The 14,553-nt window shown below is 38.2% G+C and overlaps 1 protein-coding gene across 6 annotated transcripts in view; it reads right to left on the minus strand.

Moving 5' to 3' along the window:
- Window positions 1–1,184: 1,184 nt before the first annotated feature.
- The window catches only part of LOC309499126 (NLR family CARD domain-containing protein 3), a 38,954-nt gene continuing 25,585 nt past the window's right edge, over window positions 1,185–14,553 (minus strand). For 3 of the 6 annotated variants that reach the window (XM_082170167.1, XM_082170169.1, XM_082170170.1), the window contains 7 exons: window positions 6,677–6,844; window positions 6,305–6,478; window positions 5,656–5,829; window positions 5,216–5,389; window positions 2,736–2,813; window positions 2,251–2,297; window positions 1,185–2,107 (listed from right to left, as the gene is read on the minus strand). In XM_082170167.1, coding sequence (XP_082026293.1) covers window positions 1,524–2,107; window positions 2,251–2,297; window positions 2,736–2,813; window positions 5,216–5,389; window positions 5,656–5,829; window positions 6,305–6,478; window positions 6,677–6,844 — 1,399 coding nt within the window. In that variant the 3' untranslated portion in view covers window positions 1,185–1,523. Of the gene's footprint in view, window positions 2,108–2,250; window positions 2,298–2,735; window positions 2,814–5,215; window positions 5,430–5,539; window positions 5,830–6,304; window positions 6,479–6,676; window positions 6,845–14,553 lie in introns of those variants that run through there. The other 3 variants (XM_082170168.1, XM_082170172.1, XM_082170171.1) reach the window with 3 other exon arrangements.

The following is a 14,553-nucleotide window of genomic DNA, read 5'->3' on the forward strand; positions in this document are numbered from 1 at the left end:
CTAGACAAGCTGAGAAGGTTAGGATAATAGGGTGAGGTGAATACATAAGATGCAAAGACCTTCACAACAGCTAAAGATCTCCACTACAATATAGTGCATTACACTACAGTGTATTACCTTCAAAAACGTATGTAGCTATTGTATTTACCCTATATATTATAAATGATTCTCAAATAATTTTTGGTTAAGAAAAATCCCCTTGTTCACAAAAACACTAAACACTTTGAATATCTTTCTCTCGCTCTCTTCATTGTGAGATCTGGGTGAGAACACTCTATGAAGCAGGTAAAACTAGGGATCTTGTCCTTTCGGTCATGACCCACAGCTCATGACCATAGTTTTGGGATATGTTTATCAAATATAGTGTTGTGTTTGTCAGCCTTATTTGCTGAGCAGCTCATATTTTTCCCTAAAAAAATGTTAACGGTAAATGAGAACATTTATGTTTAGAGCTAGCTAGTTCAAGTCATGATTGATGTAACAAAATTATAGAAGGTTTGGCCATTTCTCACTCCTGAAAGTGTGAAGTGATGAAGTGTTCAGTGAGCAGAAACAGCAGAATGACTGAATGACATGAATGCATAATTTGTGATCAATTTACATGGGTTCACAGCTATAGATGTAAAGTTACTAAAAACCTAATCTTGAAAACAAAATAAGCATCTTCCACTAGCAATGTATGAAGCAAAGACATTTTAAACAAAGTATTATAATCAGAGCCTAAAAAAAATCTCCTCTAAATTTTTCATGAAACGTATCTATCTGTCTAAGCAATATTACAAAATGTCAAAAGTTAATTTAAAAAACATTATCAGATATTAGTGTGCACTATTTTGATTTGTGATATTCCTACTGTTCATGTGTGAAGGACCATTATAATTATCAATTCCCCCCACAATAACACATATAAAATGGTTTTGAAAACTCTGCATGGTGAAAATACAAACATCTGATCTCAAATAACCAGCTCCAGCTCCACAATCAAACACTACAAGTTTCATTGCTCATGTACATCTGAAATTAGTACAAATGCATGTCTTAAAATCACAGTGACAACATGAGCGAGTCCCTGGCAATAAATAAATAAATAAAAACTCACTTATACATGATTTAACAGTAGATATATTATGGATTTTGTTACCTTTTTGTTTCCAGCAGAAAAAAGAGAGAAAACAACTGTTAAATCGAGATCTTGAATAAATGTATTATGACGTGATCACTTCTGATCAACTTTTGTGATGATTATCCCTGGAAATTGGGTTGTTTTGCATCTGTGATTTTAAATGAAAATCTGTGACTTTTTCTTTTATTTGGACATAAATATAAACATTTAATATAAAGACAAATCTCTGTAAAAGTACCAAAATGTATACAAAATGTTCCTTTAGAGGATTTCTTTAAAAAATATTTATATATTTTATTATCAGTTATATTTCTAAAAAATAAAAATTGTTTTTAAGTGTTTGTAGAACAAACATAACAGTTCTGTTTTAAGTGTTTGTTATATTAAAACTGTATTTCTGTCATTCCCAGTTGTTTGCGTTCTGTCCAACAAGAGACGTCTCAATCTGACACAGAGACACTGAGGAGCCAGAATAAAGGCCAAACCCTGCGTAGAGAGGCTCTGTGAATGTGGAGTGGAATGTGTGTAAGTGTATGACTCTGTTTGTGTCAGAGATGCTGTAGAAGGAGAGAGTGCCAGCTGGCCAGTCCAAATACACCCCTACCCTTTTAGAACGAGATGAGGATGACGGTAGATGCATTTTAGTCCTCTCATTATTGTGCCAGGCTGAGAAACTGTTATCAGAGCAGATGAGCCTCCAGGACTTCTCATTGGATCCAAACTCACAGTCATTACTCTCTCCTTTCCTCCTGATACCTTTATATGACGCTGAAACATAGACTCCATTCTTCCCATTCCACTCAACCTCCCAGTAACAGCGTCCAGACAGACTCTCTCTGCACAGAACCTGAGGATAGCACTTGAATCTCTCAGGGTGATCTGGATATGACTGTGCCTCTTCTACATGTGTCACAGTTCTGCTCCCCTCAGACAGACACAGATGTGTGTATGTAGTGTTTGGGTCCAGTGTGAGCTCACAGGCATCTGTACTCAGACAGGAATAGAGATCATAGAAAGATCATAGACAACACAATAAATGTAGAAAAAAGTCTCACGTGTGTGTGTGTGTGTGTGTGTGTGTGTGTGTGTGTGTGTGTGTGTGTGTGTGTGTGTGTGTAAACACCTACATCTTCGTAATCCAGCTGTAATCCTAAACTTGCCCTCATGGTTCAGACTGCGGAAAAAAAAGAAGTTAATTTCTGCCAATTTATAACACAAACAAAGTAAAGTTTTTATCTAAAATCTGTTAGTGTTTTTCCTAAAGTTTTAAATGTATCTGTTGCAGGAAGAAGTAAATTTACTTAACTACAGATGTACATATGTTTTATGTCAGCAGAAGATATATGTATATATACAAAGTTCTGTTATGAAACTCTAGACGGCACAGGCTAATAGGTCCTTATTTCAATCTGCTTGCAATCACATAATTCTCTATAGGGCACAGCTGATTGGTTCCTGTTGAATCAGTAGCCAATGAGCTCACTGCTCAACATTCAAAATACTTGGTCAGCATTTGCAGCACACTTTCAGAAAACCTCTACCTTCCCCAGCTCTATCTGTATAGATCTACTAATTCATGTACGCTGTATTGTACAGCAGCAGCATGTCTTACTTGCTCACAGCAGCGGGTGTATAGGGTGACCAGCCGTCCCGATTTGCGTTGTACCACACAGCATTTTCCCCCCTTGCTCCGCATGTCGCATATTGAGAAAATGTACCACATTTTCATCAGTAATCATATTAAGAAAACGTGCGTGCGTTCTTTTGCCTTTTTAAGAAGGTATTTTATTTATTATTTTCGCGGCATAGTTTTTCAGTTTCAGTTCTTTTTAAATATATTTAACAGCGCTTCGTCAGAAGTACAAATACAACAGCTGTTTGCTGCCTGCTGTGGTTGTTTTAATTCACATCCTTTCTTAAAAAAAATATGAAAGTTTTTGGTTGAATCTATTCTTAATATATATGACTGTCAATTATCTAATTTCATGTTGTTTTATATTTTATTTGTTCGTTATTTATTTTGTTGGATTTTAGTTGGACTTGGTCAGAACTGTTTCAAAAATAGTTATCTGCATGATGCCTGTTGCCTTTGGGCTCAGTGATGTTGAATTGAAATGACATGTAAAATAAAGACATTGTGATGTAGTGGTGTTTTCTGGAAGGGACTAAAGAACAAAGTATTTTTATCAGATGAAAGGCAAATACAAATGTTTTTATTAAGTTACAGTGCCCTCCACAATTATTGAACCCCCTGGTAAATATGATCAAAATTGGCTGTAAAAAATAAATCTGCATCGATTATCCTTGTGATTTTTCATTCAAAAAATGTGCAAAATTCTAACCTTTCATTGAAGTAAAAGAATTGAAAGTGGGGGGAAATCACATTATGAAATAAATGTTTTTCTCCAAAACATGTTGGCCACAATTATTGAAACCCTTTTATTAAATACTTTTTGCAATCTCCTTTTGCCAAGATAACAGCTCTGAGTCTTCTCCTATAATGCCTGATGAGTTTGGAGAATAACTGACAAGAGATCAGAGACCATTCCTCCACACAGAATCTCTCCAGATCCTTCAGATTCCCAGATCCATGTTGGTGCTTCTCCTCTTCAGTTCAGCCCACTCATCAGGTCAGGGAACTGAGACGGTCATGGCAGAAGCTTCATTTTGTGCTCCACAACAAATTTTTGTTTTGATTTTGATGTTTGTTTTGGATCGTTGTCCTGATGGAAGATCCCACCACGGCCCATTATACGATTTCTAGCAGAAGGCGTCAGGTTTAGATTTTTTATCTGTTGATATTTGATAGAATCCACAATGCCATGTATCTGAACAAGAAGTCCAGGACCTCCAGCAGAAAAATATGCCCACAACATTAAAGATCCACTGGTATATTAAATTGTACACATGGGGTACTTTTTATCCTTGTGTTCACCAAACCCATCTAGTGTGTTTGCTGCCAAAAAGCTCTGTTTTAGTCTCATCTGACCACAGAACCCTGTGTTGTTTGAAGATCCAGTCGTGTCTGACAATTAAATTTGCTGGAATTTGTTTTTGGATGAGCGAGGAGGTTTTTTTTAAAACCCTCCCAAACAACATGTGGGGATGTAGGGGTTGTTTGATAATTTTTTTTTTAGGCTTTCTGACCCTAAGACTCAACTAATCTCTGCAATTCTCCATCTGTGATCCTTGGAGAGTCTTTGGCCACTCAAACTTTCATACTCGCCGTGCATTAAGACAGTATAGACACACGTCCTTTTCCTGGCAGATTCATAACATCTTTAGTTGGTTATAACTTCTTAATTATTGCCCTGATGGTCAAAATGGGGATTTTCAATTCTTTAGCTATTGTCTTACAGCCACTTTCTAGTTTGTGATGCTCAACAATCTTTTGCTACGCATCAGAACTATATTCTTTGGTTTTACTCATTGTGATGGATGATTAAGGGGATTTGGCCTTTGTGTTTCCTCATATTTAAACTCCTGTGAAACACGAAGTCATAGCTGGACAGTTTCATGTTCCTAGTCCCCCTGGTGTACTAAAAAAGGTAAATATTAATGGGAATATACTTCAGAGATATTTTACTCGTAAAAAATTCTAGGGGTTTCAATAATTGTGGCCAACATGTTTTGGAGAAAAACATTTATTTCATAATGTGATTTCCCCCCACTTTCAATTCTTTTACTTCAATGAAAGGTTAGAATTTTGCACATTTTTTGAATGAAAAATCACAAGGATAATCGATGCAGATTTATTTTTTACAGCCAATTTTGATCATATTTACCAGGGGGTTCAATAATTGTGGAGGGCACTGTAGATAAACATTATATAATAACATTATATTTGTCCCACACAAACTTGTAATCGTCCCACATTTGGTTTGTTTGATGGTGGTCACCCTAGTTGTGTATGTATTGGCAGCAGCAATAACCAACAGCAACAGCAGCAGTAGTAGTAGCAGATCTATTCCGCCAAGGCCAAACACATCAACATTTTTCACCATCGGGCCAAAAACTTAGTATACACATATAACTAAATACACGCATATAATTAAATACGCATGACAAAAAAAGTCTTATTGTACAACATACTTGAGTATCTCCAATTTGCAGGTCGGATCATTCACTCTAGCCAAGAGAACCTGACCACCTAATTCTCCTGGATAATTGCAGCTGAGGTCCAGCTCTCTCAGGTGTGAGGGGTTTGAAGTCAGAGCTGATGCCAGGACAGAACAGCCTTTCTCTGTGATAAAGCAGCCAGACAGTCTACAAAGGCAGACATTTAAAGATGTTGAAGACATAAGATCTCTCTCTCTCTCTCTCTCTCTCTCTCTCTCTCATAGAGAGAGAGAGAGAGAGAGTTTGGTCAGAACTAGTATTTGAAAGGAAATGGTACAAAATATGGTCTTCTGGTACCTTCTGTTGTCATATAGTGCAGTGTCTGGATTCACTTCCAAAATATATGTTATATAGTGTGATTAAAATCATAGTGTAAACTTCCATTGATAGTGAAATGTGAGCTTGTGAAACACCTCAGTATCTCCAGTTTACAGTGTGAACTCTTCAGTCCATCCGAGATCATCTCCACTCCTGAGTCCTGCATGTAATTTTTGCTCAGGTTCAGCTCTCTCAGGGGGCAGTTCGCTGATTGTAAAACTGAGGCCACATTTGCACAGGACCGATCAGTGAGATTACAAATGGACATTCTGTTCAAAACAATAATAATAATAATAATAATAATAATAATAATAATGATAATAATAAAACACTAAAATGCATTGCAGGTGAAAAAAATATTAAAATGCATAGCAGGTGAACTGACTCATGTGTATACCCCAATATTTACATTTACATTTATGCATTTGGCAGACGCTTTTATCCAAAGCGACTTACATTGCGTTATCCTATACATTTATACATAGGTATGTGCAATCCCCTGGGATCGAACCCACAACCTTGCGTTGTTAACGCAATGCTCTTACCACTGAGCTACAGGAAAGCTGTGCAGCAATATTGCAGCAATTTTCTTAAATATAACACAGACAGCTAATCAAACTATTTTGATTTTTGAGCATGAAAGTACAAAGCGAGCATACTCTTGTGCATAAACATACATTTCAAAATATATTAATAGACAGTCATAGTACTAGTATATCAATGAAACTGATCTGAAACACAAACCTCAGTATCTCCAGTTTACAGTGTGAACTTTTCAGCCCAGCTAAGAAAATCTCCACTCCTAAATCCTGCAGGTCATTGTTACTCAGGTCCAGCTCCTTCAGAAGACAGTTTACTGATTGTAGAGTTGCAGAAATCACTTCACAGGACTGACCAGTGAGGCTACAGCTGTCCAATCTAAAATAAACAGAGCAAATTAATTACATTCTATTATGTTTCATATGAGGTAATAATATGTAACATCCTGTTGATATTAACAACAACACAATCCATTCCAAATATAAAAAAATCTGGTCAAAGATCAAAATCAAGCTTTAATACATGTCTAATACTGTAAGGATTAGAAGGTACACATTCAGACACTGCTTCACAAACCTTAGTTTTTCCAGTTTACAGCTATTTAGTCCAGCAGAGAGCAACTCCAGCCCTGAATCCTGCAGGTTGTTATTACTGAGGTTCAACTCTCTCAAGCAGGAGTCAGTTGACTGTAGCACTGAGGCCAGAGTTTCACAGGACTGGTCGGTGAGTTTAGAGCTAGACAAACTACAAAATAAAATGATTTTTTACACAAATACCAGCCTTGGGAAACGTGCTTATGTTTTTCTTTTCTTTTTGAACATTCAGTTCTTCAAAGAGTGTTTGAGTAATTTTTTTTACATAGTCATTGTTTTAGTCTGATGTCTATTCATGTTTCCATTTAATGTTTATACAATTTCCAGATTAAAGGCATACAGGCATACATTTTTTATTTATTTAAAGTCTCACCAAGTTTGTGTGTGTTCACACATTTTATTTTTTTACACTACTTCAAAAATAATATAGAAACGGGGAGGTCACGTGATGCGAAGCAGGTAGGAGCGCCTGAACAGGGCTGCCCAAGTTGATGACATTTTGTGAAATATAAAGACAGCTAACTGCGACTAAACATATAAACCAAAGAGGGTAATGTCTCTGCCGGACATCTGGGCGAAGGAGAAGCCGGAAAAATCTCGAGTTTTGCGCCAGAAATCAAAAAAATCTCAGCCGGCTGTGGGGACCGAGGCCTCGGGTAGGGAAAAGATGGCTGACGACAGCGACGACAAGCTGGAAAGTTTAGTTGCTAAGATAAGTGATAGTCTGTACGATAAGCTCAGCGCCAGTATGGATACGAAACTTGACAAGATTGTCCAATCTGTCAACACGGCATGCGAACAAATAACAAATTTGGAGAAAAGAATGGACAATGCTGAACAAAGAATCTCCGACACGGAAGATAACAACGCCGAGTTATTAGCAAGATTGGAGAACGTTGAGACCCGCCTGGAAGACGCCATGAGTCGGCTGGAGGATCAGGAGAACCGATCGCGCCGTAATAATGTCAAAATTATTAATTTAAAAGAGAAAACTGAAGGGACCAACCCTAAAGATTTCTTTGAGACATGGCTACCTGAAGTCCTGAACATGAAGGTGAAGAACGATAGGATCAAAGTGGACAGATGCCACCGCACCCCAGCTCAGCCTCGCACCGGTTCCACTAGACCGAGAGTGGTTTATCTACGCCTCCATAACTTCGCGGACAAACAGCTGATCATGCAGAGTGCTCGGAACATGGGAGAAATAGTTGTCGCCGGGAGCCGTATACACTTCTTTGAAGATTTCTCACCAGCGCTGGAGAAGAAGCGCCGTGACTTTACGGAGGTGAAGAAGGCTTTCCGCGCACTTGGGATTCCTTACAGGATGATTTACCCAGCGGTGCTACGAGTCAATGGCGAGGACGAGGTCCATCTTTTCAAAACTCCAGCAGAGGCGCAGAGGTATGCAGACGGCGTGAGCAGAGTTACTTAATGGACAGTATGTAATGTACATTTTTCAATGAAGTTAAGGTAAAGTTTTGTTCTTCCATATTATGGGCAAATGCATATGGTTAATAACTCTGTTTTTGGTTTGACAAATGCAGCTCTACGCCATTGTTATAAAGGTTTACAAAGCGCATTCAAAGTTGTGATATTAGTCAGTAGTTATTATTGCATTCAACAACTTATAAAAAACAAAACAAAAAAACAAACAAAAAAAAAAACAAAGAAAGCAGGACTGTTTGGGGAAGCCCTGTCTCATCCTAGTTTGGTTTAAAGACATCCTTAGTTGGAAAGTGTTGTAGAGCCAATGTGTCACATGCGCCTTATCAGGGAGGCTTGGTTACAGCAGAGATGTTTTCTTTTTTGTGTTAATAGTTCAGGGTTTTCAAGTTCGTTTTTTTTTTTTTTTTTTTTTTCTCGTTTTTATATTGCATCACCACCACCAAGGGAAGTGTCATTTCACATATGCCACACACTGGTCCGAATATATGACAAAATAATTATATGTTGGCTATGAATGCTGTTAAATTTTGTACGTTTAATGTAAAGGGCATCCACCACCCTATAAAACGCAAGAAAATATTAAGCACTTTAAAAAAAGAAAGAGTACACATTGCATTCTTACAGGAAACGCATCTGGTGGATAAAGAGCACGCCAAGCTAAAAAGGGATTGGGTGGGTCAAGCTCACTACTCATCATTTTCGTCCAACAGTAGAGGGGTAGCTATCCTTATACACAAATCTATTCCATTCGTACTGGGCACTTGCAAAAAAGATTCTGAAGGTAGATATATTTTGCTACACGGTACCATTCATGGTACCCCACTAACCATGATGAATATTTATGCACCCACTCCACCGCTATCGTCATTCTGGACTAGAATTGGATCTGAACTTGCAGAGTTTAAATGCGGTCTTACACTGTTGGGGGGGGATTTTAATTGTGCATTGGACAAGTTATTGGATAGATCACCAACATCCAGCAACATTCAGCATAATTCTGGGGCTCCTCTTGTCAAAATGTTGGAAGAAATTAATATGATGGATGTTTGGCGAACCCTGCACCCCTCAGTGAAAGACTTCACATTTTATTCTAATCCGCATAACTCTTATTCCCGAATCGACTATTTTTTTTTTACCACCAGAGTCATTAGGACAAGTAAACACGTGTAATATAGGATCTATCTATTTAAGTGACCATGCTCCGGTCTATTTAGATTTTAACATATGCGATACAACAACCAAAGCAACAAAATGGCGGTTTCCATCCTATATTCTAAATGATAAGGAATTTAAGAAAAAGATGGAGGAGGAGCTTGATTTGTATTTTGATCAAAATGACAATGAGGACACAAATCCTGAGTTTTTGTGGGAAGCTGCCAAGGCATATATTCGGGGATTCACGATTTCATATATGTCACACAAGAAAAAAGAGCTAATGAGGAAACAGACCCAACTGGAAAAGGATTTAAAGGCAGCAGAGACAGTCCACAAATCTAATGCTACAAGAGCTAATTTTATTAAGGTGCAATCAGTAAGAGCAGCTCTCAATTCAGTTCTTAATGAAAAAGCCTCCAGGTCATTGTTTTATCAAAAACAACGGTTATATGAATATGGCAACAAACCCAGTAAGTATTTGGCTCGTTTGCTTAGCCACAGGGAAACTAACAATACCATAGGGTCAATTAGAGATTCTAAAGGGATAAGACATTTTGATAGAAACCGTATTAGTTCTGTTTTTGTCTCCTTTTATGAGTCTCTATATAAGTCTGAAAATATTAGTACCAAGGAAGATCTTGAAAAGTACTTTTCACAGATTAAATTACCCACATTAACAGAAGAACAACAGGAGATCCTAGGCAGGCCCATAGACGAAAAGGAAATTTTGAAAGCACTGTCCTTGATGAACAATGGAAAAGCCCCCGGCCCTGATGGGCTCCCTGTAGAATGGTTTAAAGCATTTAAAGAAAAGATTGTTTCCTATTTATTAAGAACATTTAACTATAGTTTTACCACAACTCAACATTTACCAGAAACAATGACACATGCAAATATCTGTCTTATCTTAAAAAAGGATAAGGATCCAGAGGACCCAGCGTCCTATAGACCAATCTCATTAATTAATGTTGATGCCAAAATACTGGCAAAAATGTTAAGCCTAAGACTAGAATCTTTGATAAGATTATTAATCAAACGCGATCAATCAGGGTTTATAAAAGGGAGGAACTCGTTTCATAACATACGCAGACTCCTAAACATCATACAATGTGCTAGCAATAAAAACATCAAGGGCTTGATAGTGTCCTTGGACTCATTAAAAGCATTTGACAGAGTCGAATGGACGTATTTATTTTATGCGATGGATAGATTCCAACTGGGCAATAAATTTAAAGATTGGGTAAAACTGTTGTATTCATCCCCTAAAGCAGCTGTGATTACCAACTCTCATTGCTCAAATATTTTTCCTCTGGAGCGTGGTACGCGACAGGGATGCCCTCTGAGTCCTCTCTTGTTCGCGTTAGCCATTGAACCCTTCGCAGAGCTTATTAGAATTTCCTCAGAGATAAAGGGGTTTTCTATGGAGGATGCAGAGCACAGGATTTCATTATACGCAGATGATGTGTTGCTGTATCTGACTGAAATAGATGGCAGCATTCCCAAATTACTTGAATATATAAAACAATTTGGACACATATCTGGCTTTAAAGTAAACTTATTAAAAACAGAAGCAATGCCAATAGGCGCCCTGACAGGCTCAGATCCACCCATGGGATTTCCTTTTCGGTGGGCACCCAAAGAAATAACTTATCTTGGTATAAAAGTGAGCCCTTGTCTAAAAAAATTGTTTAAATTGAATTTAGACCCAGTGCTGGCGCGTATAGGAGAGGACTTAGATAGGTGGAAAACGTTACCTGTATCCTGGTTGGGACGTATAAGCATACTCAACATGAATATACTCCCTAGACTCATGTATCCCTTACAAATGTTACCAAACTCGGTTCCAAATTCTTGGTTTTCAAGGCTGGAAAAAATATTTACTCAATATATCTGGCAGGGGAAAAAAGTAAGAATGAAAATGAGTAAATTACAGAGAAATAGAGATCAGGCAGGTTTAGCTGTTCCAAATATTCGTCTCTACTATTGGGCCGTACAATTGCGGTATATATATGAATGGGTGAATCCTGATGCTTCAAATACATGGATTGATATAGAATCCAGTTGTTGTGGTCTTGTATCATTAAAATACTGCCCTTTCATATCCTATAAAAAGACTAAATTAGAATTGCAGAACAACTTCATTGTGTCAAACACTATTAAAACATGGCACAAAATGTTGTTGTTTTTTAAACTGAAAGATCACTTTTCGCTATTGGCCCCAACATATCAAAATCCAGACTTTATTCCATCATGTCAAGACTTGGTGTTTAAACTTTGGTATGAGGGAGGTTTGGATCAGCTTGTCAAACTGTATGAAGGAGAGTCATTGGAGTCATTTGAGGCTTTAAAGAACAGGTACTCTTTACACTCGTCTCATTTTTTCCGTTACCTACAAATTAGACATTATATCCCAAAATCAATACAACCTCCAAATCTGACATTCTTGGAGCGCATTCTTACAGATAATAAACCAAAAAGATTTATTTCCCATGTATATAAAATATTTTCATCAAATATTACATATACAACAGATCATCTTAAAAGGCAATGGCAAACTGATTTAGGGATAGAAATAAATGAAGAGAAATGGTCTTTGCTGATAAAAAACACACTCAAGATTTTGAGGTGTAACTCTGACCGAGAAACACAATTTAAAATATTACACAGACTCCACTTTACACCTTTGTTAAGAGGCAAGCTGGGTCTTAGTTCACCATACTGCTGTAAATGCAATATTGAAATGGGGACATATGCACATATGTTTTGGAAGTGTGTTAAAATCCAAAAATATTGGACCGATGTTAAAAATGAAGTGAGCACGCTATTGGGATATAATTTAGAACTTTCACCGTTTCATTGTGTTCTTGCTGCTAAAGTGGATAATGCAAGGGACAAGCATAACGCGAAACTGACGGAAATTCTTCTTCATGTGGCAAGAAAGACTATTTTGAAATTTTGGATTTCCAGTGACTGTCCTACAATTGAGGACTGGTACACAGAGGTCTTGAGGATACTCCCTCTGGAGAGACTTACATATTTTCTACATGATAACAACGACGGATTTCTGGACATCTGGCGACCGGTTCTTCATATAACTAACCTTGCATGACCACATAATTGCTAACAATGTATCTGTGATTGTGTGGATCTGAAAATGGAACTTCAACACTTCAATGGATCTAGTGGTGATGACACTTGTATGTGAGACATGATTTATTTTTTTATTATTTTTTTTTTATTTTTATTTTTTTTAATTTTTTTTTTTTTTTTATATATATATATATATATTTTTTTTTTTTTGCATTGCTGTTGATTACTTTTTTTTTATTATTTTTTTTTTATTATTTTTTTTTATTTGTTCTTTGTTAATGTAAAAAAAAAAAAAAGGTGGGTTAAAACGTATTCTACTTGAATGTAATATGCTCTATGATCCCAAATAAAAAGAAATGAAAAAAAAATAAAAAAAATAATATAGAAACAAGAATACTTTGAAATACTTTGTGTAACTTTTATTCAATACTACTAATGTCTTTTTGGGTGTTTATCATTTAATATTACCTAATTTTTTTTAGATGATTAGACATAAAATCTGCAATTTTATGACATCCAAGATGGCGCCGCGGATGGCTGCCTCGGTGTTGAGCTCTCCAGTTGTTACACTGTTTTTGTTAGTTTGTCCTGTTTTATGTTTGTCATACGCTATCAGTTATACCAGGGACGAACTGCTGAACATTCGGCAGTGCACACCAACTGATCATCAACCAGTTTTTGATTCTTCTGGCGTTTTGCGGAACATTGTCGTCGGTTGCGCCGCTGCACTGTGGAAACAGTATAAGACGCACAGGCGTGGGAAGCGAGCCGGCACACTCGTTAAGCTCAGGCAGCGCGGATTCAGAACGGCGCTGCCTAGCATCCATCTGGCGAATGTCCGCTCTCTCCCTAACAAAATGGACGAACTACTTCTGCTCTCACGCAAAAACAAGGACTTTACCAACTCTGCTGCTCTGTGTTTCACGGAAACCTGGCTGGACGAAGCCATTCCGGACAGCGCGTTACATCTACCGGACTTTCAGCTGTTCAGAGCGGATCGCGATATGGAGTCAACGGGGAAAACGCGCGGTGGTGGGACATGCTTTTACATCAACAGAAGGTGGTGTACTGATGTAACTGTGTTAAGGAAGATGTGCTGTCCTGATGTGGAAGTGCTTTTCATTAACTGTAAGCCGTTCTACTCGCCGCGGGAGTTTTCCTCGCTCGTTCTCATCAGTGTTTACATTCCACCGCAAGCACACGTGAGTACGGCGCTGCAACAGCTGGCTGATCTGATCACAGAAACAGAACAACAACACCCGGACTCTGTTCTTATCATTCTCTGAGACTTTAATCAGGCAAAACTCACACATGAGCTGCCTAAATTCAAACAGCACATTACATGCCCCACCAGAGACAATAATATTTTGGACCATTGCTACACCACAACAAAGGATGCATATCGCTCCGTCGCCAGAGCAGCTCTAGGACTTTCCGATTACTGCCTGGTTCATCTTCTACCAACTTACAGGCAAAAACTTAAAACTGCTAAGTCAGTAATAAGGACTGTAAAGAGATGGACCAACGACACAGAGCAGGTCTTACAAGCCTGTTTTGAATGCACTGACTGGAGTGTTTTTGAAGCTGCTGCCAGCGATCTGGACGAGCTCACAGAGACTGTAACATCATACATCAGTTTCTGTGAGGATTTATGCATCCCAACCAGGACTTACTTATCATTCAACAATGATAAACCATGGTTCACACCAAAACTCAGACAGCTTCGTCAGGTCAAAGAAGATGCCTACAGGAGTGGGGATAGGATCTTGTATAATCAGGCCAGGAACACATTGACAAAGGAGATTGAAGTGGCTAAGAAGAGCTATGCCAAAAAGCTGGAAAACCAGTTTTCCTCCAACGACCCTGCATCAGTGTGGAAAGGCCTGAAAGACATTACCAACTACAAGACACCATCCCCCAGCATCGACAGCAACAAGCATCTTGCGAACGAGCTGAATGTCTTTTACTGTAGATTTGAGACCCCCGATCAGACACCCCATACCCGCCCTGACCATCTCTCTACACAGCCATCAACACCTCCAGCCATTCCCCTCCCCTCCCCCCCCTGCACTTCAGATCAGTGAGGATAATGTGCGTCAGATCTTCAGGAAACAGAAGAGAAGGAAAGCACCAGGCCCAGACGGTGTTTCACCAGCCTGTCTGAAAACC

The sequence above is a fragment of the Leuciscus leuciscus genome, assembly GCF_965113295.1.
Source record: "Leuciscus leuciscus genome assembly, chromosome: 5".
NCBI lineage: Eukaryota > Metazoa > Chordata > Actinopteri > Cypriniformes > Leuciscidae > Leuciscus > Leuciscus leuciscus.